Genomic DNA, 26665 nt, shown 5'->3' with positions numbered 1-26665 from the left:
AAACGGTATTCCTGATCGATAGTTCACACATCGATAGGCCCAGTCACGCCAGCTGTGCCACCAACACAGACGCGTCGGCTGGCAGCGTGTGTGTGTGTGCAGTGCGAAACAGAAACAAGAAACAGAAAAGCAAGCGAAAAATCACAGAAACTCGAAAATTCGCCGACTGCAGTATTAACCCGCCGGGCGAGGAACCGCAAAAGTGGCCAAGATTCGACGAAAACAACGCAACTGTGACAAAGCATTCGCGCCGCTGCAGGCGTCGGCGAAAAGGGCGAAAACAAAAGAGAATAGTGTTGACAGCAACTCCAGCGTTCTCAGCAGCAGCGGCGCCAGCAGCAGCAGCCAGAGCAGCGGCAGAGGCACGGAACGGTGGGCGGTGGGTGCGGAAGCGGGCCGGGGAACGGCCGAGAACGAAACAGCAGCGGCGGCAGCGCCGAACGCCGGTCGCTTTATCACCGCTGATCTAATCAAGACCGTTAGGAGCAACAGAGAGCGCAAGGGCCGCGGCGACACCCCCCACCCCCCGGACGCCAATGCCGCCGAACGTCTGCGCCTCTCCGACTGCCTGCGTACCGTGCAAAAACTTGCTATTGAACTTGAGGGCGACGCCGCCGTCGGCAGCGACGCCAGCGCCAGCGCCAGCAGCGCCGTCATGTCCGAGACGGGCTGTCGGCACTATCAGAGCTACGTGAAGGAGCACAGCTACGACACATTCCGGGTCATCGACGCCTACTTCGCTGCCTGCGTCAACCGCGATGCGCGCGAGCGGAAGGTGAGTGGGAAAGGAATGCCGTGGAGAGCGAGAGAGCCGTGTGCTGCGTGGGTGGGGGAGTGCGAGGGGCCGGTCGCAATCGGAGATGAGCCGTTATTTGCATAACAGTGAATCAGTCACGGGAGAGGTCACTGACACACGGCCTCGCAGGGTGTTCACACAGAGCACATCCCGGGGAACAGTGCTATGTGCATTTTACAAAAAAATGATATAGCTAAACTACCAGTGCTATAAAATAAAATGGCCTTCAAAATTAAATTATAATTTACAAAAGCCAGATTTTTCCATTAGTAAAGGTTCAAGTATTCGAATCATGTAAAGCATCTAGAAAAACATCATTTGGTTTAATATAAATAAATATTTTAGAATTTGTATAACTAATTTAAACGGAAATGCTTCTCGACACTGTTTCAATATTTTAGACTTCTAGTGTATCACAAGTTTGAATTTTTTGAATCTGAAAGAACAAAACCTAAACATATTTAGGTCCGATTTAAGGACCTATTTTATTTAAAATAAGTAAACTAAATTTTAAATATGTTTATATTTAAATTGTGTATTTCATATTTAAAATACATATTAAATATTATCACATTAATATGTAATGTGTTGTTTCATATTTGAATTCCATTTTAAATATGTAAATATCAAATATGGTCATATTTAAAATCAGTTAAAAATATGTTCACAATAAATTTAAAAATAGTTATATTCAAATTCCATTTTAAACATGCTCCTCTTAAAATTTAATATGGTCCTATTTGAATTCAATTTTAAATATATTAATAATAGATGTAAATAGGGTTATATTTAAATTCCATTTTAAGTATATTAAAATTGGAATTTGATTATGCTTATATTTACATTTAAAAAAGTTTATATGACTTCTCCTCCTTAAAGCAGAGGTTTCGTAGAATTTCAGAAAGCTCTAGACCTTGATTATCCCAAAGTACCCTTTGTAACGCCCTTCTTCATCACCCACAGGCGATTCACTGCAACTGCTTCGAGTGCGGCAGCTACGGCATTCAGTTGTACGCATGCCTCCACTGCATCTACTTCGGGTGCCGAGGAGCCCACATCACGAGCCACCTGCGATCGAAGAAGCACAATGTGGCCCTGGAGCTGTCCCACGGAACGCTCTATTGCTACGCCTGCAGGGACTTCATCTACGACGCGAGGAGCAGGGAGTACGCGCTGATCAACCGCAAGCTGGAGGCCAAGGATCTGCAGAAGAGCATCGGCTGGCTGCCGTGGATTCCGACGGCCAAGGAGACCAATCTGATGCTGGCCAACGCGAGGAGGCGGCTGGTGAGGCCCAACCAAACCATCGGACTCAGAGGACTGCTCAATCTGGGCGCCACCTGCTTTATGAACTGCATTGTGCAGGTGGGTTAGGTCGAAGAATCTGGCGCACTCACCGAACTAATTCACTCTAATACAGGCGCTGGTCCACACTCCCCTGCTAAGCGACTACTTCATGTCAGATCGCCACGATTGTGGAAGCAAGTCCTCCCACAAATGTCTCGTCTGCGAAGTGTCGCGTCTCTTCCAGGTGAAGCCTACTTAATTATAAATCATGTTTAGCTAAGCAAATTTTTTATGGCTCAGAAAAAATATTGTTTTATGGGTTCTAGAAGTTTATTTGACCATAAACAATGTTGAGATGGTGTAAGTTTTAGACAGTCAGATAATATTTATTGTTACTAAAAGGAAAACTAGGAAGATCTTATTAGTAAAATAGTCACTTCTGTTTTGATTGATCACGGAGAGTTGTTTTAGAATTTTTTAAAGATACCTAAGTAATGAAATGTGTTATTTAAAAGAACATTTTGAAAATTCTTAGTATGGTGAATGGTGGATATTCATTTTTATTATTTGGTTTAAAGAACATATTTTGATACGTTATTATTTTAATTTTTTAAAATGAGCTGTATTATTGCATTTAACTTAAGCTTTCCTAAGACAAATGGCTTTTGCTTATTTTTTGATATAAAAATATGCATTTAATTAACGTTCCCTCCATTGTAGGAGTTCTATTCGGGCTCCCGTTCGCCGCTGTCGCTGCACCGGCTACTGCATTTAATCTGGAACCATGCCAAGCACCTGGCGGGCTACGAGCAGCAGGATGCACACGAGTTCTTCATCGCCACCCTGGATGTGCTGCATCGGCATTGTGTGAAGGCAAAGGCGGAGCACGAGAGCAAGAGCAACAGCTCGGGCTCGGGAAGCGGGACTAACTCCAGCAGCTCGAGCAGCTCGCATTGCTATGGGCAGTGCAATTGCATCATCGATCAGATCTTCACCGGCATGCTGCAGAGCGACGTGGTGTGCCAGGCCTGCAACGGAGTGTCGACCACCTACGATCCCTTCTGGGACATTTCTCTGGATCTCGGGGAGACGACAACGCACGGTGGAGTGACTCCCAAAACACTAATCGACTGCCTGGAGCGGTATACTCGCGCCGAGCACCTCGGATCGGCGGCCAAAATCAAGTGCTCCACCTGCAAATCCTACCAGGAGTCCACCAAACAGTTCAGTTTGCGCACTCTGCCCAGCGTGGTCTCCTTCCACCTGAAACGCTTCGAGCACTCCGCTCTGATCGATCGCAAGATCTCCTCGTTCATCCAGTTTCCCGTGGAGTTCGACATGACGCCGTTTATGTCGGAGAAAAAGAACGCCTATGGGGACTTCCGGTTCTCCTTGTACGCCGTGGTCAACCACGTGGGCACCATCGACACCGGGCACTATACGGCGTACGTCCGGCACCAGAAGGACACGTGGGTCAAGTGCGATGATCATGTGATAACGATGGCATCGCTCAAGCAGGTGCTGGACAGCGAGGGGTAAGGCACTCCTAGTTTCTCCTCCTTGCTTGGACACCATTTATAACGACTTCTGAAAGAAAGAACTATATAGTCGATTGCCTTGTCTGTTAAGCACCTTTTGTTGCATGTTTAACTTGAATTATTTCCAGTCATCTTATCAAATAACTATGTTATTAGTTTTTTTCTATATGGGAATCAGTAGTTTTATCGACCCAAAAAACACTCAGCAGCTCTTAAGACTGCCCCTTATTTTTATCTACCTTTACCAACCCTTATTGATTCACTTTGCTTTCTCTTCTCTTTCAGTTATTTATTGTTCTACCATAAAAACGTGCTGGAATACGAATAAGCAAGTCCGTTGGAATCCATCAAGGCGACTGCATCCCTCAAAAACACACATAAGCCGCAAACCATGCATTACGAATAACACACAAAACACAAAACAGACAAGGCCGCGGCAGCGTTTACGAATTAAGTAATCTTAACTCAAAACAACAAAATCCTATGCTGGGTGTTCCCTCGGTTGAGGTTATTTAAGCTCACTTACTCAAAACATTGGAACATCAGAGAACGAAGAAGAAATTATTGAAAATTGTAATCTAGACACTCAATTTGTGGGGATACCCATTTTGCTCTAAGTATTTCACAACCATAATACGAAAATCAAAACAAGAATAATATCAACAAACCACTTGGCTTATACATTTATAACCATACAAAATTAAACCGGGGATAAGAAACTGCAGAATGCAAACTCAGCAATGCGAATTAGCTGCGGCTTCGTTACACTTTTTCTAGATTCCTTTGTATTTTCGATTTATATCTTGGTTTTGGGTCGGAATTCTGTGTTCCATACACTTTATAACACATTTCGTAGCTCTAAAACCAGATTAAAGATCATGTTATCACATGAGGGGTCCTTAAAGGAAGAAAACTGTTATAGAAACAAACTATTTATTAGAAACTTTTTGCTCCACAATGTATTTCACACATACTGGGAAATAATTCCTAAAGGTCTTTTCAGGCTAGGAAAAGTGAAAACCATTTTACTCGGAAAAAGAAAAACAAAAAAATTACTTTCGACATCACTTGGGCTCGTCCGGGAATTGAACCCGGGACCTCTCGCACCCGAAGCGAGAATCATACCTCTAGACCAACGAGCCTCTGTACGCTAAACGCCCAGAATGTCGCTTTTCAACTTGCGGTGCCTCTCACTCCACGCAGTGTCTGCGCGAAAGAGACAACTGTAGTGTAAGCGAGGTGGTGAACTCGGCTGTGCTAGCCGATGCACAAACCAGTTAACTTAAGGAGAAGGAAACAAATAATTTTCTTGCCAAAAAGATATGTAACATTTCCGGTAACATCTTAAACTTAAATTATTACCAATAATTCACTTTGTTTTTATAGTTTTGATCGTTTATATGGCAACTTTTTATTCGATGGATTAAAAAATTTAAGTCAAAATTTTCAATTCCTAAAAAATAGAAGAAAATATTATTATTTATTATTTGTTTGATTATTTATCCTATTATTTCTAGAGAAACTTTTATAATACCTATCCAGTAAACTACTAGTAATATATGCAAATTGTTTAAAAACAGACAGACATGACTAGATCGTCTGCTTCCTTAAATTACAAAGCTTTGTATATTGGTTTCATAGAAAAGTTGTATAATAAAATCAATTTAAATCAATAAAAACGTGCAACAATTTCATTTGATTATAAACCATCTGATTCAACCTCTTTGTTCCTTAGAAAAATAATAAAGCAATTTGTATAGGACTGTAAACAATCGATCGAACTCTTTTCACATTTTTTTTTTAATTTTAAGCTATTCTTGCTCAAAAAAATGGGTTAGCTTCAAGATTTTCGAAATAACTCTTAGGATTAATAATAATAATTCTATAATGCATTTAAATAATTCACAGTTTTTTAAGGCAGGCAGCTGGAAAATAAATATTTAATTGATTCAAATAACAACGATGACATTGACATCGATAATATTTAGTAATATTCTAATCCCATAAACCCCAAAAACCCTATTCCCATCAATTCAACTCACTTTGAAAACTAATTTTGTTGTTGAAGCTCTCATTTTTTATTAATATATCACCAACAAGTAGTTTATGATTTTGTCTCTAATGCTTCATCAGAATTTTGTATAAAAGTTTACCTTTTATCTAGGTACGAGTATAATCTTTCCGTACCTGGGTACAGCTTTTCAACAAATTTTTAAGTAAAGAAAAAACATTTGAGGTAGCTAGGTCATTAGTTGGATTAGTTTGATCGATTGCTTTGGTGGTTATGGATATCACAAAATTTAGACGCAGTTAAGCCGACTGCCATTCCTTGGTGGCCGGCACATGGATAACGAACCGGCTGTTTGTGGAGCTCCTGCGGCTAAACACATTGCTCATGCGCATGTGCTCAAAGGTCAGGGGCTTGCTCAGATTGGTGTCCCGCTTCTTGTAGTACTCGTTAAAGTCGAGCCGTGTGCCGAAGAGCTGGAGATTCGGATGCTTGCTGGAATTGAGCGCCATTAGGAAGCTGCCGACGTCCTTTTCGTAGGCAGATGCTATCACTTCCAAGCCGTGGCAGGCGGTCCCAAGCTTCTGGGCAAAGATCTTACTCTCCTCGTCGCGCTGCAACATCATCTCGTTGGTCAGACCGTAGACACCCAGCTTCTCCGACTTCTCCACCTCCTTTGCCAGCTCCTGACGGGCTTTCAGCTCCAGGAAGCACTCCCTGTAGAAATTGGACTGCCAGGTCTCCAAGCCGATGATGTTGTCATACACCGCCTCCAGCAAGTGTTCCAAGTTGGTTTCGTCGTCGACAAAGCAGCCCACCTTGATGGTTTGCAGGAACTTCTCGTGGGCATCCAGGATGTCGTCGAGGGCCGTCGCCTGCTGGATCTGCTTCTGCAGCTCCACCCAGTTACACTCGATCACCTCGAAGAGCACATAGTACTGTATCTGGTGGATGAAGTGCATCATCTCCGACGTGAAGAGGTTCAGGCGGTGCGACACCTTGCCGATCTCAGCATGCATCGGACGGAGGGCCTTCGCGTTGCCCATCTGCACCTTCCAGATCTTCGTCGTGAGCACGAACTCCATGTGCTTCATGCGCCAGAGGGGCTTGAAGACCTGCTTGTACGTGGGCATGGTGGGCTCCAGCATGGTGGCCAGTGGTCCATGGACGATGTACTTCAGCGAGATGATGTCCCAGCCGATGTCCCCGGCGAACGGACGTTGCACGATGATGTCGAGGTGGTTGAGTATATCCGGATCATCGAACTGGGCGTTCGTGAAGCGCAGAGCGGCGTCTAACATGGAGGTGAGGTCGTTGGCATAGATATCACAGCCGTTGCGCTCAAGTTCGTCTTTCATATTGTCGATGAGAATGCTGACGAAGTCGCCCTGGCCAAGAAGCATGTAGCGGCGCATCGCCTGCAGGTGATCCAGCAGCTTGTGGCTGCCCACCATGATGTCCAGCACATGTTTGGAGGTCTGCTGGTAGCACGTTTCCACAGCCGCATGCCACTTGGTGTCTGGCACGTACGAATAGATGTGGGCAACATTGCTTTCTATGACCGTCCTGAGTTCCTCGCGCCCCCCTATCGGTCCCTCCACCTGGCAGACCTCCCTTAGAAAGTTGATGCATTTGCCCGTCCTGAGAATCTTATCGGCCAGTTCAGTGGACAAAAACTTAGGCACCATGGGCTGACGTATCCGGAATTTGTCGTGCCACAGCCGATCGTCAGCCACTTCATTGAGGGACTCGACAAAGAATTCGTTGTGGGGATCGTTAATGTCGCCCTGCAGCATCCACTTGGAGATCATGCGCACCAGCGGGCCACAGATGGCGATGAGGATGTCATCAACTAATTTGTTGACCATCGAGTGGCCGTTGTCCAGCATGGCGTACACGGTCGATGCCAATAGGCCGCCCTTCTTCATCGTGCAGTCCTTGGCTATTTTGTGGAGCCAGTACATGCGGTACAGTGGCTTTGTGTACCAGGCGAGCAGCTTAAATAGGGTCAACTCCTCGACACCACCCGGCTCGCCTCCGCAGTCTGCATTGCCATTAGCTTTGGCCTTCCTATACAGATTCACTGCGTCGTGTAGGACGGCCACCTGGCCATAGAAGTCCGTGAGCTCCTCCTTGAGCTTGGATATCAGAGCTTGACCCGTGAGGCCCAAAGCATTAAGGCCAGTGGACACGTCCGTATACGAGACCACGAGGTCGTGATAATAGCCCAGTGCGGAGAGCCGGAGCAACATGGCCGCCTGCCCCTCGGTCAGCGCCCCCATGTGCAGCGGATCAAGCTTGAAGTCTCCCGAAACCACGTCCTTCTTCAGAAATTTCCCCTGGACTCCGGTGAAGGAGTATATAGCATTCACCACTATTTCATCGCTGCTCTGGAGCTCTCCTATGTTGTCCATGTAGTTGGGCAAGGTGTGGCTGCCCAATCCGAAGCCGGTTTGTGTGGGATCGTAGCTGAAGCCTCCGCTTCCCCCTTTAGCTCCTTCCCCGGACAATCCATTCCCATTGGGGCTGCCGTTGGTTGATGTATGGGATCTAACCCCTGGGGCGAGAGTCGTGCTGGAGGATGAAAGACTGCCCAAGGCCAGACTGAGATTATCCGATCGAGCGGAGAGGCAGGCTTCTCCGTTCGCAGTCTGCTTGTCGGCCATCGAGAGCAGGTTGCTTATCAGGAAGTGCCTTCCGTAGGGATCAAGCTTCATCTGCAACAGCTTCCTGTAGAGCTCGTAGAAGTGCTCCGCTGTATCCTTGCCGTCCACTTGACCCCTGGCCTTCAGGATTATCATGGTCTTTTGGACACATTCGTTTTCAGTGAAGGACATCGGATTGCAAAAATTACCAGAGATGGGCTTTACCCAGTTGGTTACACGGGCCAGGGTTTCCTCTTGAACGTGCGGCGGCTGCTTGCCCTCTATGCAAATGCACAAGTCCGACAGGATATGCGCCAATCTGGAGGACAAGTCGGCCACATCAGAGTCCAAGTTTTCCTTCGACATCCTGGTGGTCAGAGACCGGTGCTGATCACTCTTATATTCAAAAATCCTAGGATGCAATCCTTGAAGATGCAAAGTAGGCAACAATTGGTGGCCAATAAGAGACGGACTCCTGGTTCCTTTAGAGTAGCCGGCCAAGACCAGCTTCAACTGCTCCAGTCGAACGTTTCGATGGAAAAGGCAAAATAGCACGCAGTAGTGTTAAAAATTAAATTAAATATTTAATATTAAAATCCAGTGATACATTTTTGGGTACTTGAGAAATTCTATTCCCTACTCACTGCTCACTTCGCCTATAGGAAAATAAGCTTTGTCCACCACACAGGACTAAAAGCTAGTGGAACTCGACCTTGTTTACTTACAGGGCTGCATCACCGAGGAAACAATATAATTTAAGCTAAATTTATAATATATAACTTAAATAACTAACGCCATTAAAAGTTTATGGATGTTGTAAAATACCTAAAGAATATGTTTTGAAAGTTCTATGGTATTTTATTTATTATCATAAAAAGCAGGAAAATGCTTTTCACTACAGTTTTGTGAACTTTGTCTTCATTTATGTTGTGATAAGCAACTTTTCGCATCAGCAGTTAATAAATTGCTGGTCGAAATACGAGTTTTACATATGTCAGCAATCCCAGCTGATTTACACGAATGAGATCAGTGGGAAAGGGCTATTACAACGTTTCTATCGCTGTCGACATAAGAATCGCGGTGTGAAATGGCTATTCCTGCACATACTCGATCGTGATAAATTGATTCCAATTCGATAGTAATTCGGCACTTTGCAGCACTGAACCAGAAGGGAAAGTTTGAAGATCGCGGAAAGAAAATGGAGTTCCAGAAGTCGTATAATTGCCCCAACTACAAATTTGGGCCCGAGAGTGTTACGAAATACTGCATTTGTGACCGGAAGCGCGAGAACGTGATTGTCTGCAGTCGCTGCAACCAATCTTTCGTGGGTCGCATTTCGCAACGCTGCCCAAAACATCCCGAAGTGAGTAGAAACTTCACAGGGCTAACGGTAAATAACATTTATCTGCTGCGCAGGTTACTTTTCTCATGGACGCCCGGCAATGCGCTTTCTGCGGGGCCCATTCAAACTACTTGCAGGTGTCCGAGGGCAAACGATAGAGGATATTGGGAAGAAGGCGCTGTTCGTTGACGAACATATTGTCATATTTAGTAAAATACTTATGTAAACACTATGTATATTTCCTAACAAGTAAACTAACATATAATTGTTATTAAACTGTGCTTATATTTTCATATTTATTAGTATTTATAATTCTTAGTACATACTACGTAATGTAAACAAAAAAACGAGAGTAGTACTCTCGGCGAGATGAAGAAATAAAGACTAAATATTTTACATATATATAAAAAAAGGAATTTTAAAAGAGTAAAGCTAAATAAATTATTCAAATAAATTTATCGATATATCTTTGTTTTTACTTCTCCCGCTTCACAACACTGCCGAACGCCGTTAATCAAAGCTTGCCGGTCAATTTTCACGGAAAGTCTGAAACTTGTCAAATAAACACAATTTCCAGGGAAAAGGCATTTATATATTTGTTCGGTGATTCGATACTTGTTTTCCTCCGTGCACATAAGTGAAAACGATGCCTTTCGGTAACTATGAGCTCCATTTCCAGGTAAGGTTGGCTAAAAGCTATCTATTTCAGGTAATAAGGGGACCGATCCAGGTTCCATTGCCGCTCGGCTCCGGCATCGCTATGGGAACCTCACTTCCCCATCGTTGAAAGACGTCACCAAAATAAAGGCGCCAAAAGCACCGAACGCATTGCCGAAAGCTTTCGAGCCATTGCCGCTTACCGAATTGGAGGCCGAACAGCTGGAGTACTTGGAGTTCGAGAGTGGCCTGCTCAGCATTTCCAGCTCCGACCAGGAGTTCACCACTCAGATCCAGCCGGAGGAGCAGCCGAAGCTGAAGTACGAACTGCCTGAGGATTACAAGAGCACCAAGCTCTGCATTTGCGTGCGTCCGCAAACCGCCTACGAATGCGATCGCTGCCATCATTACTTCTACGGTCGCATCGCCGAGATCTGCGAGAAGCATCCCCAGGTAAGTGGGGAATACCTCAGATATTACCAACTATATGGCCATCCGTTAGCTAGAGACCCAAAGATACACAAGATAGAACCTCACATAGGGTAAGCATGGGAATCCATAAGAGCCTTCGCTTTTTCTACAGTCTCATTTGTGATAAGATGGTTATCCCAGGAAATTAAATCCATAATTGTTAATATAATCTTAAACTATTGGCTTACAAAGATAAGCCTGTATAGTCAACATGTTGAAAAGTGAGTGGGTACGTCTTATAACAATAAAAATTGATTTTAAGACTTTCGTATGTAGATAACAAGTACAAACCCATTAAATAAAAAACTTTATAAAATCACTTATAATGATTAAGGTTGTCAAACCAGTACTTGGGCATCTGCATTATTAACAATGTACCTTTAAACCTGACTTTTTTTCTTATAAAAACTTTCATAGGAGTTTTTCCTCATGGACATCCGGTCCTGTCCATATTGCAAGGCCCCAATCGAGATGGTTAAGAAGTCGCCCATCAGCTGGGAGACAATACGTAAAATTGAGGATTCGGACCTGCCCAACGACGGGGATCTATAATTAAGAGTTTGAGACTCAAGTTCATGTTAACCTAATTTACATTATTTAATGTATAAGTTAATGTTAATACTAATGTCCGAATACAATGGTTCGTCGACTGAAGCTTTTACTTTGAAAGTTGACCCAATACTTAAGTGTTAGATATGGTCCTTGGCCCACATGCCAAGACGCTCTTTTTCAGCGCGACATTTATGGAGTGCACACATAAGCTGTCAGGAAGGAACTGCGGCACGGACATGACCGCGATAAACCCTTAAGCACAGTCTGTGCACTGCGGCAGTGACTCGACGCAAAGTGCATGGATTAGAAATGCATGCTCTTACACATGTTTCCAAAATTATAGTGGTTTTGAAAAAATCAAATATTTAAAATCTAAAACTGGTATGCTTCCTGAACAAAAGGTAAGCAGTTGAACAAAGTTAAATAGTTATAATATAAAATCAATTAATAATGTCGCAAGATAACTTTTGAATTTATTTGCTAAATTAGCACTAATACTTTTCCCATGAATATATTCTCAACTGCTTTTCCACACCATGCTGATTCATATCAGGTCAGTATATAACCTCCTATTTTGTGAACTTGCATTAACTTATCTGCCATCTTTGCATTGCAGCGCTGACTCTCCCAGCTTCGCCCCATTCAAATCAGCGGACAAATTCATGTCACCGATAACAATTCAATCACTTAAGAGTTCAGCACATTTCGAAATCGCTTTACAATGCCCCGAGCCAAGTCCCTCTGGACGCATTGTGGTGTCATCCTTAGTTCCTCGTCCTGCGATTCCCTGGCTAACTCCTGCTGGTAAGTGGCGACGCTTTAGATTGCATTTGCCTCGACTTACTCTCTACTTTTTCCTTTTCACTCACTTTCCTGACTCCCTGCGCTGCAGTTTTCTCAACAACTTGGCAAGCCATTCAATGGGTTCGCTTGTTCTTGGACCTTCTGCTCGCAGTTTTTGTGCATCCGCATTCTGGTGCTTCAACAGGCGGTCATGGTAAATCAATACGGCTGTGGATTGCCGGAACTTCTGGCTTAGTCATGGATGCCATCGCTTTGGCTTCTTCGGCGATTTGAATGGCACAATGCCCGCAGTTGGTGGCTTTTATGCCAGTTTAGGACATTCCTTTGCTTGCACTTAAGATATAAAGTGAGGATATGGAAGGTAAGAACTACTTTTATCTGTAGTTATAAATATTTTTTGATTTTGCATAACTTGTGTAGGCTTAACTATATCTTAATAGGTGTTTTAGTTGGTTGGGATAACTTAGGAACTATATTTTTTGGTAAGAGGAAGGAGTAATTTGTAATTATGAAATTATCCTTAGTGCCGTGTGAATGAAAACATGGCCGCTCTAAGAAAAACTTGTTAACGAATTATTATCTCGTCGATTTTGTATGTCTTTGTTTATAGCGACCTTTTTGCTGGTCTTGTCAACAACTGCAGCCGTTGGTCATCTCGTTAATGCTTGACTACGGAACGCCGTTTCAATGGCTACATAAACAACATCACCGGCACTTCCTTTCTGTCTCTGCAAGGCCATCATCCGGCAGTGGCAGTGGCTTCCCCTTTAACCCGTTTCAAAAACAGCTACGGCTCCGTTGACGGCGACAGCAAGAGGATTCTGTCCCGGTCTCAGTTTCTATTTTGCCAGTTGTCCTCCAGTTGCCTCGGTTTGCGAGTGTCTTTTGCCTGCGGGCACTTTGGAATAACTTGGACAATTGCTTTCATGCTGATTTCGTTTCGCTTTGGTCGCTCCCTAAACCACGTTGCCTTTAAACTCATTTCAAGTTCCAGATCAACTTGGCCGTGTATTAGTGACCAGCTTAAGGACGCCACTCTAAAAATGTTCCAATTAGTGTAACACTTTTGAAGCCTCTGCGTTTCCTCCCTGGCTTGTGAATTTTGTTTGGAACTCGGATGCAGTTCAGTTAAGGGAAAGCGTGAGGTTGAAAATATACTTAAAATTTTGGATTCTGCCAAATAATACATTTTAGTTAATCTCTGACTATTTAGGTTCGAAAAATGCTAAATTAGAACTTCGCATGTTTGTTTTTTTCATTAAAATTGGAAAATTGATTTTTAAATCCTTTCAAATTCCTAAGTCGATCTAAAAAACGTAATTGTAATTTTTAATTTCATCTGGGTCAGCGATGTCTCGCATCCCTGTTCTGAAATATTCATGAAACTGTTAGTTGCCCGCCTTAAATCACATGGTTGCACCCTTTATCTGGCTCCTGGATGCAGCGCAGACAAAGTTGGCTTAAGTACGTCGGCCCGCTATTGTCCTTCGTGCCCTGCTTGACTGCTGCAGCTGCCCTCTTTCCATTACAGAAGTGTGCACTTCCGCAAAATGGTATTTGGGGCGAGCACATAAGCTGAAACCCCCTTTCGGAGGCTCCCCTGCCAATACTGGCTCTGAATTTAGTGGCACTTGCTATTTTTATGGCAAACAATGAAAGGGACACCAGACTGAAGAAGCAAAGTGCGCCAATGGGAGATTCCTCCCCATTTATTTGCATGCCTTGCTAATGGAGGCTTTAATAGAATTTTACATTCGCAAATTAGGCGAGGCAGGGTTTCTTGAATACTTGCTGACGCTCGTGAATCCATTTGGATATTGCTGGGAAAATAGATTAGTTAAATAATATTTTTAACTACAAATTTATATGTGTTCTTACTCCATCTCGATCCCATGACGACGGGGCAAACGGAATGTTCTGTCAGCGGATCAGGATCTCCCGCATTATTCAAATTAAACCAGATCAGTGCGTTGCCCTTTTTTGGTTCTATGTATAGCTTTAGTTTGGTGAAAACAGTGGTTCCGCCCAAAGGAACATCAGTTGCCTAGTGAAAAGAAATGTAAGGAATATCCACATATTATATACTATGTTTAAGTCATGGCTACATTTTACATTTTAAATCATAGATATGACAAACACACTTACATAGAGCAACGCCGTAGCTATTCTATCGCCCCCGAGGTCAGAAAAAAAGTCTGGCTGTAAAAAAGGGAGGATATTTTACATATCCATTTTTTAGGAACTCTAAAAACAACTTACTGGTCTTTTGGCCAACTCCACATAGTCCACATGCTTACCGAAATGACCACCCAGGCCGTAGTTGGTCAGATACAGACCCATATTCTCTCGCATATTCAGACCACTCATGTCTGCGATCCGTCGATTAATACTGAGTGTAAAAGGGGCGACAGTGCCCTGAAAGGTCATCATTTTTACCACTCGGTCCTGCGGCTTTGGCTTTCCTTTTTTGTCAAAGTCCACATAGGTCCAGCCATCAGTCATGGTGGCATTATATATGGCTACGTCTCGCAACGACTTGAACTCGCTTTCGTAGAGCACGTCATGGTACTGAACTACCAAGGGTTGCATACTTAAAAATTCCATCTTAAGTGGTGCTATCTTGAGAAAATCCGACGTGTCCGCGTTGTATCGACATGTTAGTTCTGGCGGGGATTTCTTAGGCCACTCTCCGCGGCAGCCGCGCTCTAGTTTAGAGGGCTTGCGCCTCTGCTTGGCGGCTTCTTCTTGGAAGATCTTCTCGTCTGCTGATAGGTATTCATCAATTAGTTGCTTGACGTTATCGTAGTTGGCTTCCTTAACGACTTCTTTGGCCAAGCTGTTCCATTCAGTTTGCTCTGCCGGAGTGGCTTTTGCTTTATCCGAGGCAACGGCTGCAATAAGTTGGGAATAGAATTGGGAGTTATAATCCTTCAGCTGAACTTACATTCCTTGAGCAGTGCCTTGCCGTATTTTTTGTATATCTTTTTCCGCTTCAAACCCAAAACTTTTTCGTATAGCATGCCTTGGGGAAGGGAGTGCAGTCTTAAAGCCATGCGATACCAGTGGGTGCATCTCGAATATTGCGTTGTATTGTAGTAGAATTCCCCTAGGGCAAAACAATCGGGAGCAGTCAAATGGGAGCTAAGTGAGTAAATTAGTTCATCATATTTCTTAATTTAATATAATATAAATGCAATTTAAAATATCGACTCACTTAAATTGTTTTCCCATTAGCAAACCCTTAGTTAAGTCGGCTGCATGTTGATTGTAAAATTTTTCAATTCGAGTCATACCCTTAAGGGCAACACTAAGGTCATCATCGCTTGGAGCTGATTGCAATTGCACTTCCATTTCTTTGATTTTCTTGGTAGCTATTGCCAGTTTTAAATATCTCAGCCATTTGGGCCAATCTTGGTTGAGGCGACGGAGCAAGGGAAATGCATTCAAAGGATTGGCCATATACTCTTCCTTATCGTGCAGCGAGGTCAGCGTTTCCCTTTTTAATGACTCTTGAAATCTACAAATATCAATGAGCGGATAATTTATAATGTATTTTAATTAACATGTTTTTGAACCTGACAATTAAAAGTGATTACTTTATACGTTCCTTAAGGAACAATTAGAATTATTAACTTATTAACACTTACAGTTTAATCATATCCAACTTTGATTGCATCTCTTGAACGTATACTTGCAAGCTAGCTTTTAACGATTCTTCCATTTCTATAAGTTTCACCATACTCATCACAGAAGTACTGTATATCATTTTTTCTTCAGGGTTTTCTATTTCTTCTTGGCAAAAGTTGTGGGGAAGGAAAATAAATAAAAGGCTGAACTGAAAAACGAACCACTTCATCTTAGATTATGTATACTAATGTGATATGTTTATATTTTATTTATCAAGTAAAATAGCAATGTCATGGTATATTAGCCATGGTGGCTGTGCGGTTTTTAAAAAATGCAAAACTAAGAAGTAGGAAATACATTCCATAAATAAATAACTAGTTATACATTTTCAAAAGGTTTATTAATTTTTAAATTTTTTAAAAGAAATTTATTTTATTTATATTTATACATGGGTATATTTTTTGTTTTATATTTATGTTGACAAATTAAGTACTGCATGGCATTGTAAACATTTGAGGAAACAAATGGACCCACTTCGTGAGAGCTGAAAAAAAAAAACAAATTCTAAAATACAGTTCCTAAAATCACTGTTTACTTACTCCATCTATCTCCATTAATTACAGGACACACTGAGTGCTTACTCCTTTCATCAGGTCTTCCATCATCGAACAAATTAAACCAGTACAAACTGCTGCCTTTGCGTGGGAGGATGGAGACTTTAACATCTGGGAAAACAGTGGCTCCACCCTGAGGAACATCGCTGGCCTGCAAAATGCAACAGCTTAAAAATTGTCTAATTAAGCAATTAGTGCGAACTCGCATAAAAAATAATGCTGGCAATACGATCCCCCAATGCAGTAACATCTGGAGTTTCGAATCCATCGGCGGTGTAGTCGAAGTGCGGTTTGAAATATGTGCCCACTCCATAATTCGCGATCTGTATCTCCTCTGTTTTCGAGAAGTTGAATCCCGTCATGTCAATAATGCGCTGGTTGATGCGCTCTCGCACTGGAGAGGTATCCGACCACCAGGCATGTCGGGCCACTGTTTGTCTGATTTCTGTCCCATTCCTCTGGTCCGCATAACCATTAACCATGTTTGTGGATTGCCCTTTAAGTTCCTCGATTTCCGAATCGTACAGAACCTCGTGATACATGCCGATATAGGGATCCAAGTTGATTTCCTCAAACTTAAGAGGGGCCAGTCGCAGGAACGGTGTAGTAGTGAAGTTGTAGCGACAGACAAGGTTTCGTTTTCGACGATACAGTCCTCGACATCCGATTTCAAAGTTTGACGGACTCCTTTTCGTCTGATAGAGTTGTTTCTTTATTATAAGATCGTTTTCGGGGTCATTGAGATTAAACATAAAATTATCCACATCTTCTTTACTGGTCTCTGCCACAGCTTTCTCAGCCGTAGTAAAGGCTTCTTCAGCAGGCTTTGAAGGGTCTAATCGAGTACTGGCTAAAATTGAACACAATTTGGCAAAATATAAAGAACGTTGAGCTTATAGAAATCCATTACCACTTATAAAAAGAGCCTTTATGTGTTGTCGGTGGAGGTATTCGGAAGGGTTTCCCAGAACCTCATTTAATGATCTATCAAGATCTTCCAGTTCGCGTTGGCAGGCAATACGATACCATTTGGCCGCTGTTTGATACTCGCGCTGATGGTACATCATATTTCCCATGGCTATGAGGTCGCGATAAGAAAGTCGAGCACTACGGAAAGGATTTTCGTTAAAATGTTATAATTTTAATGGAATCTAAATTTACTTATACTGCTTATCATGCAGAAGTCCTTCCGCCATATCATCAATTTGTAAGTCATATATTCGCTCTATACGTTGAATTCCCTGTATTGCTGAGTCTAGATCCACCTTATTTGGCACCTTTTTTACTAGATCGTCCAGTACACTTAGGTCATCTGCTAATTATATGTATAAAAATATAACTTACTACGTCTAGAGTAACTTATTACTGTGTTTATATGTCTAGCTAAGCAATATGTGGGTACTTCAAAGCCAAGAACTCACCCTTTTTAATTACATCCTCAAAATACGCATACCATTTTGGCAAATCTTCGCTGGTGCGTCTTAGAAGGGAAAACGCGTTTAATGGATTGGAAACATATTCCTCCTTCTCCTTGGAGCTGCGCTTTAAATGAAAGCCTACTTCAGAGAAGAACCTAACAACAGGCAATGTTTTACTAACACTATAAACCATTTATAACTTATTGAATTACAATAGAAGCAATTGGCTTTTTTCTCCTAGTTGCCCTGCGTATTTGATGAGGATATCGGCGAACTGTTGTTCCACTTTGAGTAACTTAAGAAGTCCCACAGTAGATGAGCTGTATCGTTCGTTTCTTTCGTCGAAGAGTTTATCCTCGTCACCCTCTACAACGATTGGTACTAAGCACAGGAGAAAGGTAAGTAAACTAATGCACGATCTCATTTTGACTAACAACTAATCCCGTTCGGAGAAACAATTGCAGTTCCTTGTTGAGCTAAATAGATTTTTTAAGGTCAGAATTGATTTGATATGTTATTTTTCTGTTAAAAATGTTTGTACACAATTAATGTTTTTATATATTTTTATAAGAAAGTGGAAAATATTTTGTACTTCTTATTTATCTATTTTATATTTTAAAAATCCTTTTTGTGGTCTGCAAATGTTGCCTAATTTGTGCACTTGTTTTTTTATAACTGAAAATGATAGGAAAATACATTAAATAATTTAATTATACAAGTTTCTTTTTATTGCAGTTACCCAATTTATTTCCTTGGAGAACTGGACATTCCAAAGCTTCAACGCGAGGATCTGGGTATCCATTATCGAATATATTGTACCAAAACAGGCAGCTGCCCTTTTGGGGAAAGATGGATACTTCAAGTTTTGGAAACACCGTCGCACCCCCTTGTTCCACATTATCAAGCTGAAATTTGAGAGGTACATAATAATCACAGGTGTTCATTTGAGTTATTAGAGATACTATGGAACTAGACTTACAAAAAAAATTAATGTTCCCGTTTGGTTCGCATCTACGAATTTGTCAAGAGGCTTATCATAAGATCCTGGAATGAGATCGGATACTTTAAGGTCATCTGTGAGTGCAGAAGGGTATCCTGTCATGTCGGTTATGCGTCGAAGGATGCGCTTTTTGATGAGATTGCTTACAGGGTCCTGCTTGAGTCTTGCGATCTCTTCGTCACTAATAACTTTGTGGTAGATTACAATGTGAGGATCTACATTTATCACCTCCTGTTTCAAGGGTGCTATTCTTAGGAATTCAGTTTTGTTAAAATTGTAACTGCAAACTAAATTATTTCGCCTTGAAAACCGCCCACGGCATCCCAATTCATAGTTTGTTGGGGCTGTTCTATTTACGTTCATTTCCGAAACTATTTCCTGATCAGTTTGGTTCAGCAACTCGTTTATAAGATATTTCACATCTTCAGGAGTAGATTGGTTGAGTGCTTCGTGGGATATTTCTCTAGCCTTTTGGATAGTCAGAGAAGGGTTAGACTTAATCATCCCTGGAAGTTGAATGAGAAATGTTAAATGTTATGGAACTAGTGCTCAAGGCTTACCAAATATGATCATAGAGTCGGCGTACTGCATATTCAAGCTGTCTGTTGGATCTCCTAGAATATTATTTATTATCTCGGCATTTTCCTCGGGTTCGTGCTTTAGGGCCATGCGAAACCACATAGAAGCTCGTTTGTAGTCTCCCTCTTGCAATTTGTGCTCGCCCAAAACAATACAATCCCTTATGGTAATATTAATGCTGGAAAGTAATACTAATATAAATAAATTTTTAAAAAGTTTTGGGTGTCATTACTCGTATTGCTTGTTCTGCACACGACCTCTTGCTAGGTCCGTGGCCTCCAAATCGTAAATTTTTTCTAGTCGATGCATTTCTCGCAAGGAGTTCTCCATGTCCTTTTCATTCGGAGCCTTTGCTAAGATTTCTTCTAAGGCATACAGTTCCTCTTAACAAAATGATATTCACATAAATAAATGGTAGAAGGAAACAATTTTACACTAATTTTAAAAAAACATTCTTACCCATTCCCACAAGCTGCTGTGAGTAATTATGCCATTTTGGTAAGTCTTGATGTGTCCGTCTTACAAGACTAAAAGCATTTAATGGATTACCGACATATTTTTCACGATCTTCCAAACTTTGCTTTACTTTATAGTCAGTCGAGTCGATAAATCTGTGGGAGATAGGACTTAAAGATCGTATCTCCTTCACCGAAAATGTCTTACGCTTGCAGGTTTTTAACTTTCTCTGCCATTTTATTAGTGTATGTCTTTATATTCTCCATGAAGTTTTCCTCCATTTCCAATAGTTTTAAAAGTCTTGTGACTGAAGAGCTGTACAGTTCGCTGCTGTCATCGTATATGACATTATTGGTAGTATGGGCAAAAGCTTGCACCCAAAAAAGTAAAAAAATAAGCGAACTATGAGAGCTTTTCATTTTGACTGACTTGGAAAATAAAGACAGTCAAGCAAGCGTTTTAAATTGTACAGGGCTATAGCGTAACTAATAAATTTGTTATACTTCTAAAAATAAAACTTTAATTTTCTCAAAAAACACGTCACTCTTTATGAGCTTCTTTGAAAAATCCGTGGACTGCAGGGCTTCACAAAAATTTGAGGGTCGTAGTGTATCCACTTTGTAATAGCTGAAATCAAATAATTCGATTAGGGGCTCAAAAATTTGTTCTCAAAATACTTACTCCATCTGGAACCGACTATAACCGGACACACAGAATGCAGGGATCGCTCATCTGGTGATGAATCATCGAAATCGTTGAACCAAAACAGGGCATTCCCTTTTTTGGGCTCCACCACTACCTCGATATCTGGAAATACTGTTTGTCCACCTTGCGAAACTTTTCCTGCCTGTCGGAAATAAAACGTAAATTAAAAAAATTAAAACTAGCATATACATACATAGAAGATTAGGCTTGCAATGCGATCGCCCAGAGTATTGTTGACATCGACTTTGATTAACCGCTCTGTAAAATAGTCGTGGTGTGGCTTGAAGAATCCACCCACTCCGAAATTGGCCAATTGTAAGGCAGGAAACTCCTCCAGCTTGAAGCCCGTCATGTCAGAAATACGTTGATTTATGCGATCCCTGAATGGGGAATCTTCCGTAGTCCAAAAGATGCGGGCCACTATTTCCTTAGGATCGTCTAACGCTGTCCATCCATTGCCCATTTCCCCGATCTCTCCCTTCATTTCCTCGATTTCTTTGTCCGATAATACTTCGTGGTACATAACAATGTAAGGGTCCCGACTTATTTCCTCCATTTTAAGGGGAGCTAGTTTTAAAAAAGGATGTGTGGTTGAGTTGTACATGCAAATGAGGTTGTTCCTTTTGGGAAAAAATCCTCGACATCCAATATTATGGGAACTTTCAGGTGTTCTTGAGTCATTCGTCCCATTAAAGCTTTGTTTCTCCCATTGTTTTAGTTTTGATATAATGAAGTCTATCATATCTTTTGGTTTGGCATCCTTCAATTGCTTGCTTACCAATTCATGGATGGAATTGTTACTTAATGATTGATTCAACATATAAATGTCTGGATTAAATATTAAATATTATTTTTAAAGTGATATTTTTCTAAAAAAAATTACGTTTACTTACCTTGCATAGATATGGATGTGGCCAAGGCTTTAAATGTAAGGCCCAGCACTTCATCGGTGGTCTCCTGGCTCGGATCTGTGCTTATATTCAAAGCTTCTTGAAACCATAAGAGTGATCTATGAAAATCTTTGAGTTCAAATTTATGGTGTGCCAATGCCAAACAGTCCCTTAACTCCAGTTTAGAGCTTACAAAAAATATATTTTCAATAAGTTAAAACATGTATTAAAAGTTTGTTCTTTACTTTTAGGGACTCACTTGAACTGTGTGCTTTGAAGCAGACCCTTTGCTATATCTTTTGGTTGGAGATCATAGGTTGTCTCAATGCGATGCATTGCTTTCAGTGTTTCGTTCATGTCGAAGGACACAGGAGCTATACTCAGGATATTCTGCATCGCGTTGAGTTGCTCAAGGCCAAGAGGCTTCTGAGTATAGTTTTGCCATTTCTGCCAATCTTGATTTAGTCTTCTAATCAGTCCAAAAGCATTCAGTGGATTGGAGACAAACTTTTCCCTCTCATTGTGCGTATTAAGATCGGGACGCTTCAAGTTATCTAGGTAACTAAGGTAGGCATGTGTAGAATATTTTATTTTCTTTATTATACATTCCAAGTATAACTTACATGTTTAGGTTGTCCACGTTCTCCTGTAAGGTGTTAGCATACATCGTAAATTTCTCCATAAACTCTTGCTCCACTTTCAAGAGTTTAACCAGTCCCTGAACTGAGGAACTGTAGTAATCCTTGTTATATTTTCCCTTATACTCATCTGGATCCAATGCGAAATTCCGCTGCACGAGTATAAGTAGAAAACTTAGTCTCAAATAATTCAGCATTGTTTGAAAGCTTTTCAATTATTGTAATACAAATCTGTATAAGAATGGGGAAATTGGTTTTCAAATTATTTATTTAACGCTTATGATTACATGCTTTGGGCGTAACGTTTATTTGTTAAACTCTTTAAACTCTTTTTTACACGGTCTGTGAAATATTTGAGGTTTCTCATGCAACCATTTTACGAGAGCTAAAAAAATAAATTTGTATTAAAACATTTTGTCATAAAATTATGTGTTGACTTACTCCATTTAGAACCCACTACAACCGGACAAGACAAGTGCAAAAGATCCTCATTCGGCTGCAAGTTCTGATCTAGGTTTCGCCAAACCAAAGCGCTGCCCTTCCTTGGAAAAACTGACAGATGTAAGTGCGGGAAAGAAATAGCACCGCCTAGGTCCACATCGTTTAGCTGAAGTATAACGTTTTAAATAAGTCCACTTGGTGTGTTTTTCGTAATTTTAAAAAGTTTTTAAGTTAACCTGACAAACTTTTTATACTTACAAAAAATATAATGCTTGTAAGGCGGTCGCCCAGTACAGCCTACAAGAAAATCAATATTTAATTGTAATTCTTTCGTTATTATTTCCTACCGTTTGATCCTGCTCTTCTAGGTTGTCAGTGTGATAATATCTAAACCCACAGATGCCAAAATTATTTATCAGTAAATCTGTATCCTCCTTGACGTTCTCTCCTGTCATGTCTCCAATCCGCCGATTAAGAGGACTTTCCTGCACCTCCTGGACCTTAGAATACTTGAGGTTATAGTCCTCACCATTAAGGTATGTCGGAGGACTCTTCAGCGAAGGGAGTGAGATATTTTTAAGCCTCGATATTTCACTGTCGTAGATTACATCATGATAGATTACTATATGAGGATTTAGGCTCAGGGTCTCGACTTTTAGTGGGGCCATCTTAAGAAATGCCGACGTTCCTCTCTCATAGTGACAACTAAAATATTTTTTTCTCTTTGTGAATCCTTGGCAACCATTATAGTCAACCCATGGCTTTACGATAAACTAGCATACACAATTTATATACTTATATTGGTTCAAAATTAAGAGGCTTACCGTGGGATCTGGCACATCTATTTTACCCACTTCATAGACGTCTTTGTGAAGTAACCAAAGAGTAGCATCTAAATCAGATACATTTCGAAGAACGTCGTGAGCGGCTTTCCGGAAACCTTTAAGGGAGTAAATTAAATACGAGAAAAAGTAGAGGTCGATTAAACGCACCTACCCTTGACTACCAAAGTTGATACGTAATTTATGTACAAGTCACGTAGCTTAAAGTCAAATACTTCTCTGTAGACTTGGCCATCTCGATCGTCATCGTACTGTTCCACAGCTGTTTTATACCAATTCAGGGCATCCCTATCATAATTCATGTTTAGACAGATTATAGCTATTGCCTGACAATTTATTGTAGTTAAGTGGGCACTTTAGAATAAAGAAATTAAAAAGAATTTATTTTGATTAATATAATAAAATATAAGACCTACTTGTATTGTTTCCCCATAAGTAGCCCCTTGGCTATATCAGCTGGTTGTAAATTATAGAATCGATGCAGTGAGATGATTCCATCGATCGCATCCTTCAGATCCTCATCGGTGGGTTGTGCTTCATCTAAACCATTTTTAATGGCTGTAAGGTGGCTCATACCTACTTTCTCCGACATATATAGCTCAATGTGGGTCCAATCCTCATGCAATCGTCGAATTAGTGAAAACGCGTTGAGTGGATGAGCAACGAACTCTTTTGGGTTTCGCCTAGAAATCTCTCGTTTTGATTGAACATCTTGCAGAAAGCTGAAAATATTGATCGCTTAAATAAAGTTCATTCACAGCTTATCCCAGCCACCTTTCAATAGTATCTATTTTGTCTTTAAGTTCTTTTGCGTAGTTCGTTAATTCACTGATGAAGAAACCCTCCATATCCACAAGACCTTTCATTCCAACTATGGACTTGGCAGGATCAACTCTCATTTCAAAAAGCCCCCCGGGAATAGCAACTAAATTTAAACACATTATTAATATTATAGACATGTTTTCTTCTGTGAGCGGAAAATAACTAACCAACTTTGTTTTGTTACACAAGAAACACCTTAAATTTCGTAGAAGTAGCAGAGCAAATGCATTTAGCAGGGAAACTTTATTAATTATACTTATAATGCATTTTTAGGGCAAGTATAAGATACCTTTTTCTTACCTGTTATCCCATTACTTCAGTTTAGGAGACTGAATCTATTTTAATATTAAGTTTAGAAAGTATGTAAATATTGAAATATTAACTTATAAATATTATAAGAAAACTAGTTTTTTCTTTAGTATCTACTTATGAAATACATTTTGTACACCTGTCAAGCATAACTAATACCTTTAGGCAAGGTACTTTACAATATTTTGTATTTTTTTAAATTTTCTTTATATTAGTTTAAATCTGATACAGCTATGCTTCGGACGTGTGCTCTTATATGTTTGCTATACGGAGTTGCTTTAAGTTTTGAGAGACAAGTAAAACTATCAAGAGTATCGCATGGGTATGCATTATCCCACGCTCACTTGATGCCTTTGTTGAGCCTGAAGGAAGAGGTGACTGGGAATCTAAGAAACTATGCAACGGTTTTAACAAAGCGGTTAACCCAAGTCAAACTGTAAGAAGCAAGATTCTAATAATTCGCATTTATTCTTAAAATAATACTTCCTAGGGCCATTAAACATGTGGAGAATCTTGTTAGGTCCAAACAATCGCAAAATGCATTGGTTACCTTTAAAGAAATACGAGAATTTTACTATGACTGGGGAAAATGGCTTACTTTTCTAAAGGAAAAACACGGCCATAAGGAAATATCCAAATTAAAAAGTTTACGAAATAGTATGCCCACGAAAATTGACCACGACGAGGCTCTATATGGCATCCATCGCCTGCAGACAACCTACAAACTCGATCCGGCTGAATTGTCAAATGGTTTGATAAAAGGAAAGCAGTATAAGTGAGTGTGAGTAATAGTGCTTTATATTACCTTGATAATTTAATTCTTTTTATAGATACAAAAAATTCAATGCTGCGGATTGCCTTATGACCGGCTCAGTATTTTATCTGAACGAGAATTTCCAGGATGCAGAGCGTTGGTTTCAGATGGCCTTGGAAAAATACTACAACGATCCAAACTCGAAGCAGTTTGATATCTTTGGATGGTCCGAGGATTTTATTTTGAAGCTGCTTATGAAGGCGGCTCAGAGTTCTGGTCGATATAAGGCCGCTTTGGAATATGCTGAAAAAGCGTTGGTTATCGACCGTAGCCGCACTTTTTGGCAACAACAAATACCCAGGCTCAAAAATTTGAGTTCGTCGCCCGAATATCCTAAACCGGAAAAAGTCGATGAATATCTATTTAAGCCGGCTTGTCGCATGGAATATCCCGCTAAAAAATATTTGCGTTGCCATCTTCTATTTTCCTCGCCGTTTCTTAAATTGGCACCTATAAAAGTGGAGGAGCTAAACCTCGATCCACCTATAAATATTTACCACAATCTCATCAATAACGAAGAAATTGTTTTGCTCAAGGCTCTGTCAACTCCGCACTTGAAGCGCAGTCTCTTTTACAGCGAAACTAATCTAGTGATTGAAGATTTTTCCAATCTTCGCACTTGCAAAACAGTGCGTTTGAAAGATAGTGATCATCATAGTTTAATGAAGAAGTTGAATCAACGTATTACGGATGCGACAAGCTTGAGTGTGGTGCAGTCCGAGGATTTGCAGATAAGTAACTATGGCATTGCTGGACATCTATATGAGCACCAGGACTCCGGAAAATCACCTGAGGGTACATTTTGGGTGTCCGGCAACCGCGTTATCACAGCATTGTATTACGTAAGGTCTTATGGGATTTCACCTAAAGCTGCTAACCGACTTGTTTTAGCTAAGTGACGTGGAGCTGGGCGGTGAAACTGTATTTCCCTTTTTGGACCTGCGAGTTCGCACGCAAAAGGGTTCCTTGTTGGTCTGGTACAATCTTTTATTAAATGGAACCAGCGATTGGAGAGTGAGACATGCATCTTGCCCCATTTTAAAGGGTGATAAGTGGAGTAAGTCGTTTCGCATTTCAATAGAGTACTTTATTATTTTATTTCGGTGGTTTTCAGTTGCCACCAAATGGTTGAGGGAGAGTCCCCAAATGTTTATTCGGCCTTGCCCATTGAAGGTGAAGCCATTGGCCGACTATAGTGATAACACTTTTAAAAATAAGTTTTCTTAGGGCAATTCCTTAAAAAAAATTTTAATTCTTATAAAATACATTTAAATAAAAAGTATTTGTAAATATCTTTTAACCTTTTTTACCTCCAAGGAAGTAACATACTTAAATAAATGAAAAATATACCATGATGCGTTACTAATTAAGCTTTACTTCAAATTGAAATGGCTAGATTTCTCTAAAATG

At 40.9% G+C, this 26665-nt stretch overlaps 11 protein-coding genes and 1 non-coding gene across 13 annotated transcripts; 5 read left to right on the top strand and 7 right to left on the bottom strand.

Moving 5' to 3' along the window:
* The first annotated feature begins 37 nt into the window (after positions 1-37).
* On the top strand, positions 38-4288 carry LOC108028576 (ubiquitin carboxyl-terminal hydrolase nonstop). The gene is made up of 5 exons (XM_017100481.3): positions 38-775; positions 1760-2161; positions 2217-2327; positions 2804-3618; positions 3907-4288. The coding sequence occupies exons 1-5, from the start codon at positions 656-658 to the stop codon at positions 3947-3949; spliced, it is 1491 nt and encodes a 496-aa protein (XP_016955970.3). The 5' UTR covers positions 38-655; the 3' UTR covers positions 3950-4288.
* Positions 4289-4691: 403 nt separating this feature from the next.
* Positions 4692-4763, bottom strand: Trnap-cgg (transfer RNA proline (anticodon CGG)). The gene has a single exon. It is a non-coding gene; the product is annotated as a tRNA-Pro (tRNA).
* Positions 4764-5681: 918 nt separating this feature from the next.
* On the bottom strand, positions 5682-8906 carry LOC108028743 (gamma-tubulin complex component 3). Its single transcript, XM_017100711.3, has one exon. It carries the CDS (start codon positions 8638-8640, stop codon positions 5932-5934), a length of 2709 nt encoding a protein of 902 aa, XP_016956200.1. The 5' UTR covers positions 8641-8906; the 3' UTR covers positions 5682-5931.
* Positions 8907-9422: 516 nt separating this feature from the next.
* On the top strand, positions 9423-9911 carry LOC122819024 (uncharacterized protein CG13380). Of its 2 annotated transcripts, none has more exons than XM_044094997.2 (2): positions 9423-9637; positions 9691-9911. In XM_044094997.2, exons 1-2 carry the CDS (start codon positions 9473-9475, stop codon positions 9772-9774), a joined length of 249 nt encoding a protein of 82 aa, XP_043950932.1. In that variant the 5' UTR covers positions 9423-9472; the 3' UTR covers positions 9775-9911. The 2 variants fall into 2 exon arrangements, with proteins under 2 accessions (XP_043950932.1, XP_043950933.1); XM_044094998.2 differs by having other exon boundaries at positions 9423-9664; positions 9754-9911.
* Positions 9912-10106: 195 nt separating this feature from the next.
* On the top strand, positions 10107-11405 carry LOC108028120 (uncharacterized protein CG13380). Its single transcript, XM_017099768.3, has 3 exons — positions 10107-10272; positions 10326-10726; positions 11162-11405. The coding sequence occupies exons 1-3, from the start codon at positions 10263-10265 to the stop codon at positions 11294-11296; spliced, it is 546 nt and encodes a 181-aa protein (XP_016955257.1). The 5' UTR covers positions 10107-10262; the 3' UTR covers positions 11297-11405.
* A 380-nt stretch (positions 11406-11785) lies between these two features.
* Positions 11786-16492, top strand: LOC127010888 (uncharacterized). Its single transcript, XM_050886428.1, has 4 exons — positions 11786-11849; positions 11913-12100; positions 12189-12461; positions 16351-16492. The coding sequence occupies exons 1-3, from the start codon at positions 11833-11835 to the stop codon at positions 12371-12373; spliced, it is 390 nt and encodes a 129-aa protein (XP_050742385.1). The 5' UTR covers positions 11786-11832; the 3' UTR covers positions 12374-12461; positions 16351-16492.
* Positions 13771-15955, bottom strand: LOC108028135 (prolyl 4-hydroxylase subunit alpha-1). The gene is made up of 7 exons (XM_017099791.2): positions 15748-15955; positions 15315-15617; positions 15045-15241; positions 14360-14991; positions 14246-14299; positions 13979-14144; positions 13771-13920 (listed from the first exon to the last, which is right to left on the bottom strand). Exons 1-7 carry the CDS (start codon positions 15864-15866, stop codon positions 13862-13864), a joined length of 1530 nt encoding a protein of 509 aa, XP_016955280.1. The 5' UTR covers positions 15867-15955; the 3' UTR covers positions 13771-13861.
* Positions 16130-18183, bottom strand: LOC108027979 (prolyl 4-hydroxylase subunit alpha-1). Its single transcript, XM_017099605.3, has 7 exons — positions 17972-18183; positions 17763-17914; positions 17503-17653; positions 17252-17448; positions 16548-17191; positions 16327-16492; positions 16130-16271 (listed from the first exon to the last, which is right to left on the bottom strand). The coding sequence occupies exons 1-7, from the start codon at positions 18181-18183 to the stop codon at positions 16213-16215; spliced, it is 1581 nt and encodes a 526-aa protein (XP_016955094.1). The 3' UTR covers positions 16130-16212.
* Positions 18184-18291: 108 nt separating this feature from the next.
* Positions 18292-20231, bottom strand: LOC108028070 (prolyl 4-hydroxylase subunit alpha-2). The gene is made up of 7 exons (XM_017099711.3): positions 20002-20231; positions 19798-19949; positions 19571-19721; positions 19320-19516; positions 18739-19265; positions 18499-18664; positions 18292-18434 (listed from the first exon to the last, which is right to left on the bottom strand). Exons 1-7 carry the CDS (start codon positions 20211-20213, stop codon positions 18355-18357), a joined length of 1485 nt encoding a protein of 494 aa, XP_016955200.1. The 5' UTR covers positions 20214-20231; the 3' UTR covers positions 18292-18354.
* On the top strand, positions 18550-26547 carry LOC108028126 (prolyl 4-hydroxylase subunit alpha-2-like). The gene is made up of 6 exons (XM_017099777.3): positions 18550-18678; positions 24657-24877; positions 24932-25216; positions 25272-26097; positions 26147-26312; positions 26370-26547. Exons 2-6 carry the CDS (start codon positions 24675-24677, stop codon positions 26480-26482), a joined length of 1593 nt encoding a protein of 530 aa, XP_016955266.2. The 5' UTR covers positions 18550-18678; positions 24657-24674; the 3' UTR covers positions 26483-26547.
* Positions 20264-22232, bottom strand: LOC108028069 (prolyl 4-hydroxylase subunit alpha-1). Its single transcript, XM_017099710.3, has 6 exons — positions 22013-22232; positions 21649-21951; positions 21393-21577; positions 20693-21327; positions 20476-20641; positions 20264-20421 (listed from the first exon to the last, which is right to left on the bottom strand). The coding sequence occupies exons 1-6, from the start codon at positions 22222-22224 to the stop codon at positions 20342-20344; spliced, it is 1581 nt and encodes a 526-aa protein (XP_016955199.1). The 5' UTR covers positions 22225-22232; the 3' UTR covers positions 20264-20341.
* On the bottom strand, positions 22278-24270 carry LOC108028173 (prolyl 4-hydroxylase subunit alpha-1). Its single transcript, XM_017099836.2, has 8 exons — positions 24085-24270; positions 23727-24032; positions 23465-23664; positions 23293-23408; positions 22816-23241; positions 22727-22765; positions 22469-22634; positions 22278-22412 (listed from the first exon to the last, which is right to left on the bottom strand). The coding sequence occupies exons 1-8, from the start codon at positions 24267-24269 to the stop codon at positions 22333-22335; spliced, it is 1518 nt and encodes a 505-aa protein (XP_016955325.1). The 5' UTR covers position 24270; the 3' UTR covers positions 22278-22332.
* Positions 26548-26665: the final 118 nt, after the last annotated feature.

The sequence above is a fragment of the Drosophila biarmipes genome, chromosome 3L (genome assembly GCF_025231255.1).
Source record: "Drosophila biarmipes strain raj3 chromosome 3L, RU_DBia_V1.1, whole genome shotgun sequence".
Taxonomy (NCBI): Eukaryota; Metazoa; Arthropoda; class Insecta; order Diptera; family Drosophilidae; genus Drosophila; species Drosophila biarmipes.
This window is presented reverse-complemented; position numbering and strand designations above follow the sequence as displayed.

What these genes read in the sequence shown, in the direction of transcription:
- LOC108028576 (XM_017100481.3), top strand. Translation starts at nt 656, where the DNA reads ATGTCCGAGACGGGCTGTCGGCACTATCAGAGCTACGTGAAGGAGCAC. An exon ending in TTATGAACTGCATTGTGCAG is followed by an intron (nt 2,162 to 2,216) that starts GTGGGTTAGGTC and finishes ACTCTAATACAG; the next exon opens with GCGCTGGTCCACACTCCCCT. An exon ending in CAGGTGCTGGACAGCGAGGG is followed by an intron (nt 3,619 to 3,906) that starts GTAAGGCACTCC and finishes CTTCTCTTTCAG; the next exon opens with TTATTTATTGTTCTACCATA.
- LOC108028743 (XM_017100711.3), bottom strand. Translation starts at nt 8,640, where the DNA reads ATGTCGAAGGAAAACTTGGACTCTGATGTGGCCGACTTGTCCTCCAGA.
- LOC122819024 (XM_044094997.2), top strand. Translation starts at nt 9,473, where the DNA reads ATGGAGTTCCAGAAGTCGTATAATTGCCCCAACTACAAATTTGGGCCC. An exon ending in GCTGCCCAAAACATCCCGAA is followed by an intron (nt 9,638 to 9,690) that starts GTGAGTAGAAAC and finishes TCTGCTGCGCAG; the next exon opens with GTTACTTTTCTCATGGACGC.
- LOC108028120 (XM_017099768.3), top strand. An exon ending in TCTGCGAGAAGCATCCCCAG is followed by an intron (nt 10,727 to 11,161) that starts GTAAGTGGGGAA and finishes AAACTTTCATAG; the next exon opens with GAGTTTTTCCTCATGGACAT.
- LOC127010888 (XM_050886428.1), top strand. An exon ending in TCCCTGGCTAACTCCTGCTG is followed by an intron (nt 12,101 to 12,188) that starts GTAAGTGGCGAC and finishes CCTGCGCTGCAG; the next exon opens with TTTTCTCAACAACTTGGCAA.
- LOC108028135 (XM_017099791.2), bottom strand. Translation starts at nt 15,866, where the DNA reads ATGATATACAGTACTTCTGTGATGAGTATGGTGAAACTTATAGAAATG. An exon ending in AAGTTGGATATGATTAAACT is followed by an intron (nt 15,618 to 15,747) that starts GTAAGTGTTAAT and finishes TGATATTTGTAG; the next exon opens with ATTTCAAGAGTCATTAAAAA. An exon ending in CTAATGGGAAAACAATTTAA is followed by an intron (nt 15,242 to 15,314) that starts GTGAGTCGATAT and finishes TTACTCACTTAG; the next exon opens with CTCCCATTTGACTGCTCCCG.
- LOC108027979 (XM_017099605.3), bottom strand. Translation starts at nt 18,183, where the DNA reads ATGAGATCGTGCATTAGTTTACTTACCTTTCTCCTGTGCTTAGTACCA. An exon ending in CTGCATGATAAGCAGTATAA is followed by an intron (nt 17,449 to 17,502) that starts GTAAATTTAGAT and finishes TCCTTTCCGTAG; the next exon opens with TGCTCGACTTTCTTATCGCG. An exon ending in TTGCCAGCATTATTTTTTAT is followed by an intron (nt 16,493 to 16,547) that starts GCGAGTTCGCAC and finishes TGCATTTTGCAG; the next exon opens with GCCAGCGATGTTCCTCAGGG.
- LOC108028070 (XM_017099711.3), bottom strand. Translation starts at nt 20,213, where the DNA reads ATGAAAAGCTCTCATAGTTCGCTTATTTTTTTACTTTTTTGGGTGCAA. An exon ending in GTGCAGAACAAGCAATACGA is followed by an intron (nt 19,517 to 19,570) that starts GTAATGACACCC and finishes ATTACTTTCCAG; the next exon opens with CATTAATATTACCATAAGGG. An exon ending in TCTCCAAGGAAATAAATTGG is followed by an intron (nt 18,435 to 18,498) that starts GTAACTGCAATA and finishes TATCATTTTCAG; the next exon opens with TTATAAAAAAACAAGTGCAC.
- LOC108028069 (XM_017099710.3), bottom strand. Translation starts at nt 22,224, where the DNA reads ATGCTGAATTATTTGAGACTAAGTTTTCTACTTATACTCGTGCAGCGG. An exon ending in CTTCAAAGCACACAGTTCAA is followed by an intron (nt 21,578 to 21,648) that starts GTGAGTCCCTAA and finishes ATTTTTTGTAAG; the next exon opens with CTCTAAACTGGAGTTAAGGG. An exon ending in TATAGTCGGTTCCAGATGGA is followed by an intron (nt 20,422 to 20,475) that starts GTAAGTATTTTG and finishes ATTTGATTTCAG; the next exon opens with CTATTACAAAGTGGATACAC.
- LOC108028173 (XM_017099836.2), bottom strand. Translation starts at nt 24,269, where the DNA reads ATGTCTATAATATTAATAATGTGTTTAAATTTAGTTGCTATTCCCGGG. An exon ending in CTTATGGGGAAACAATACAA is followed by an intron (nt 23,665 to 23,726) that starts GTAGGTCTTATA and finishes TTTATTCTAAAG; the next exon opens with TGCCCACTTAACTACAATAA. An exon ending in TGTAGTGGGTTCTAAATGGA is followed by an intron (nt 22,413 to 22,468) that starts GTAAGTCAACAC and finishes TTATTTTTTTAG; the next exon opens with CTCTCGTAAAATGGTTGCAT.
- LOC108028126 (XM_017099777.3), top strand. Translation starts at nt 24,675, where the DNA reads ATGCTTCGGACGTGTGCTCTTATATGTTTGCTATACGGAGTTGCTTTA. An exon ending in TTATCACAGCATTGTATTAC is followed by an intron (nt 26,098 to 26,146) that starts GTAAGGTCTTAT and finishes GACTTGTTTTAG; the next exon opens with CTAAGTGACGTGGAGCTGGG. An exon ending in TTTAAAGGGTGATAAGTGGA is followed by an intron (nt 26,313 to 26,369) that starts GTAAGTCGTTTC and finishes GGTGGTTTTCAG; the next exon opens with TTGCCACCAAATGGTTGAGG.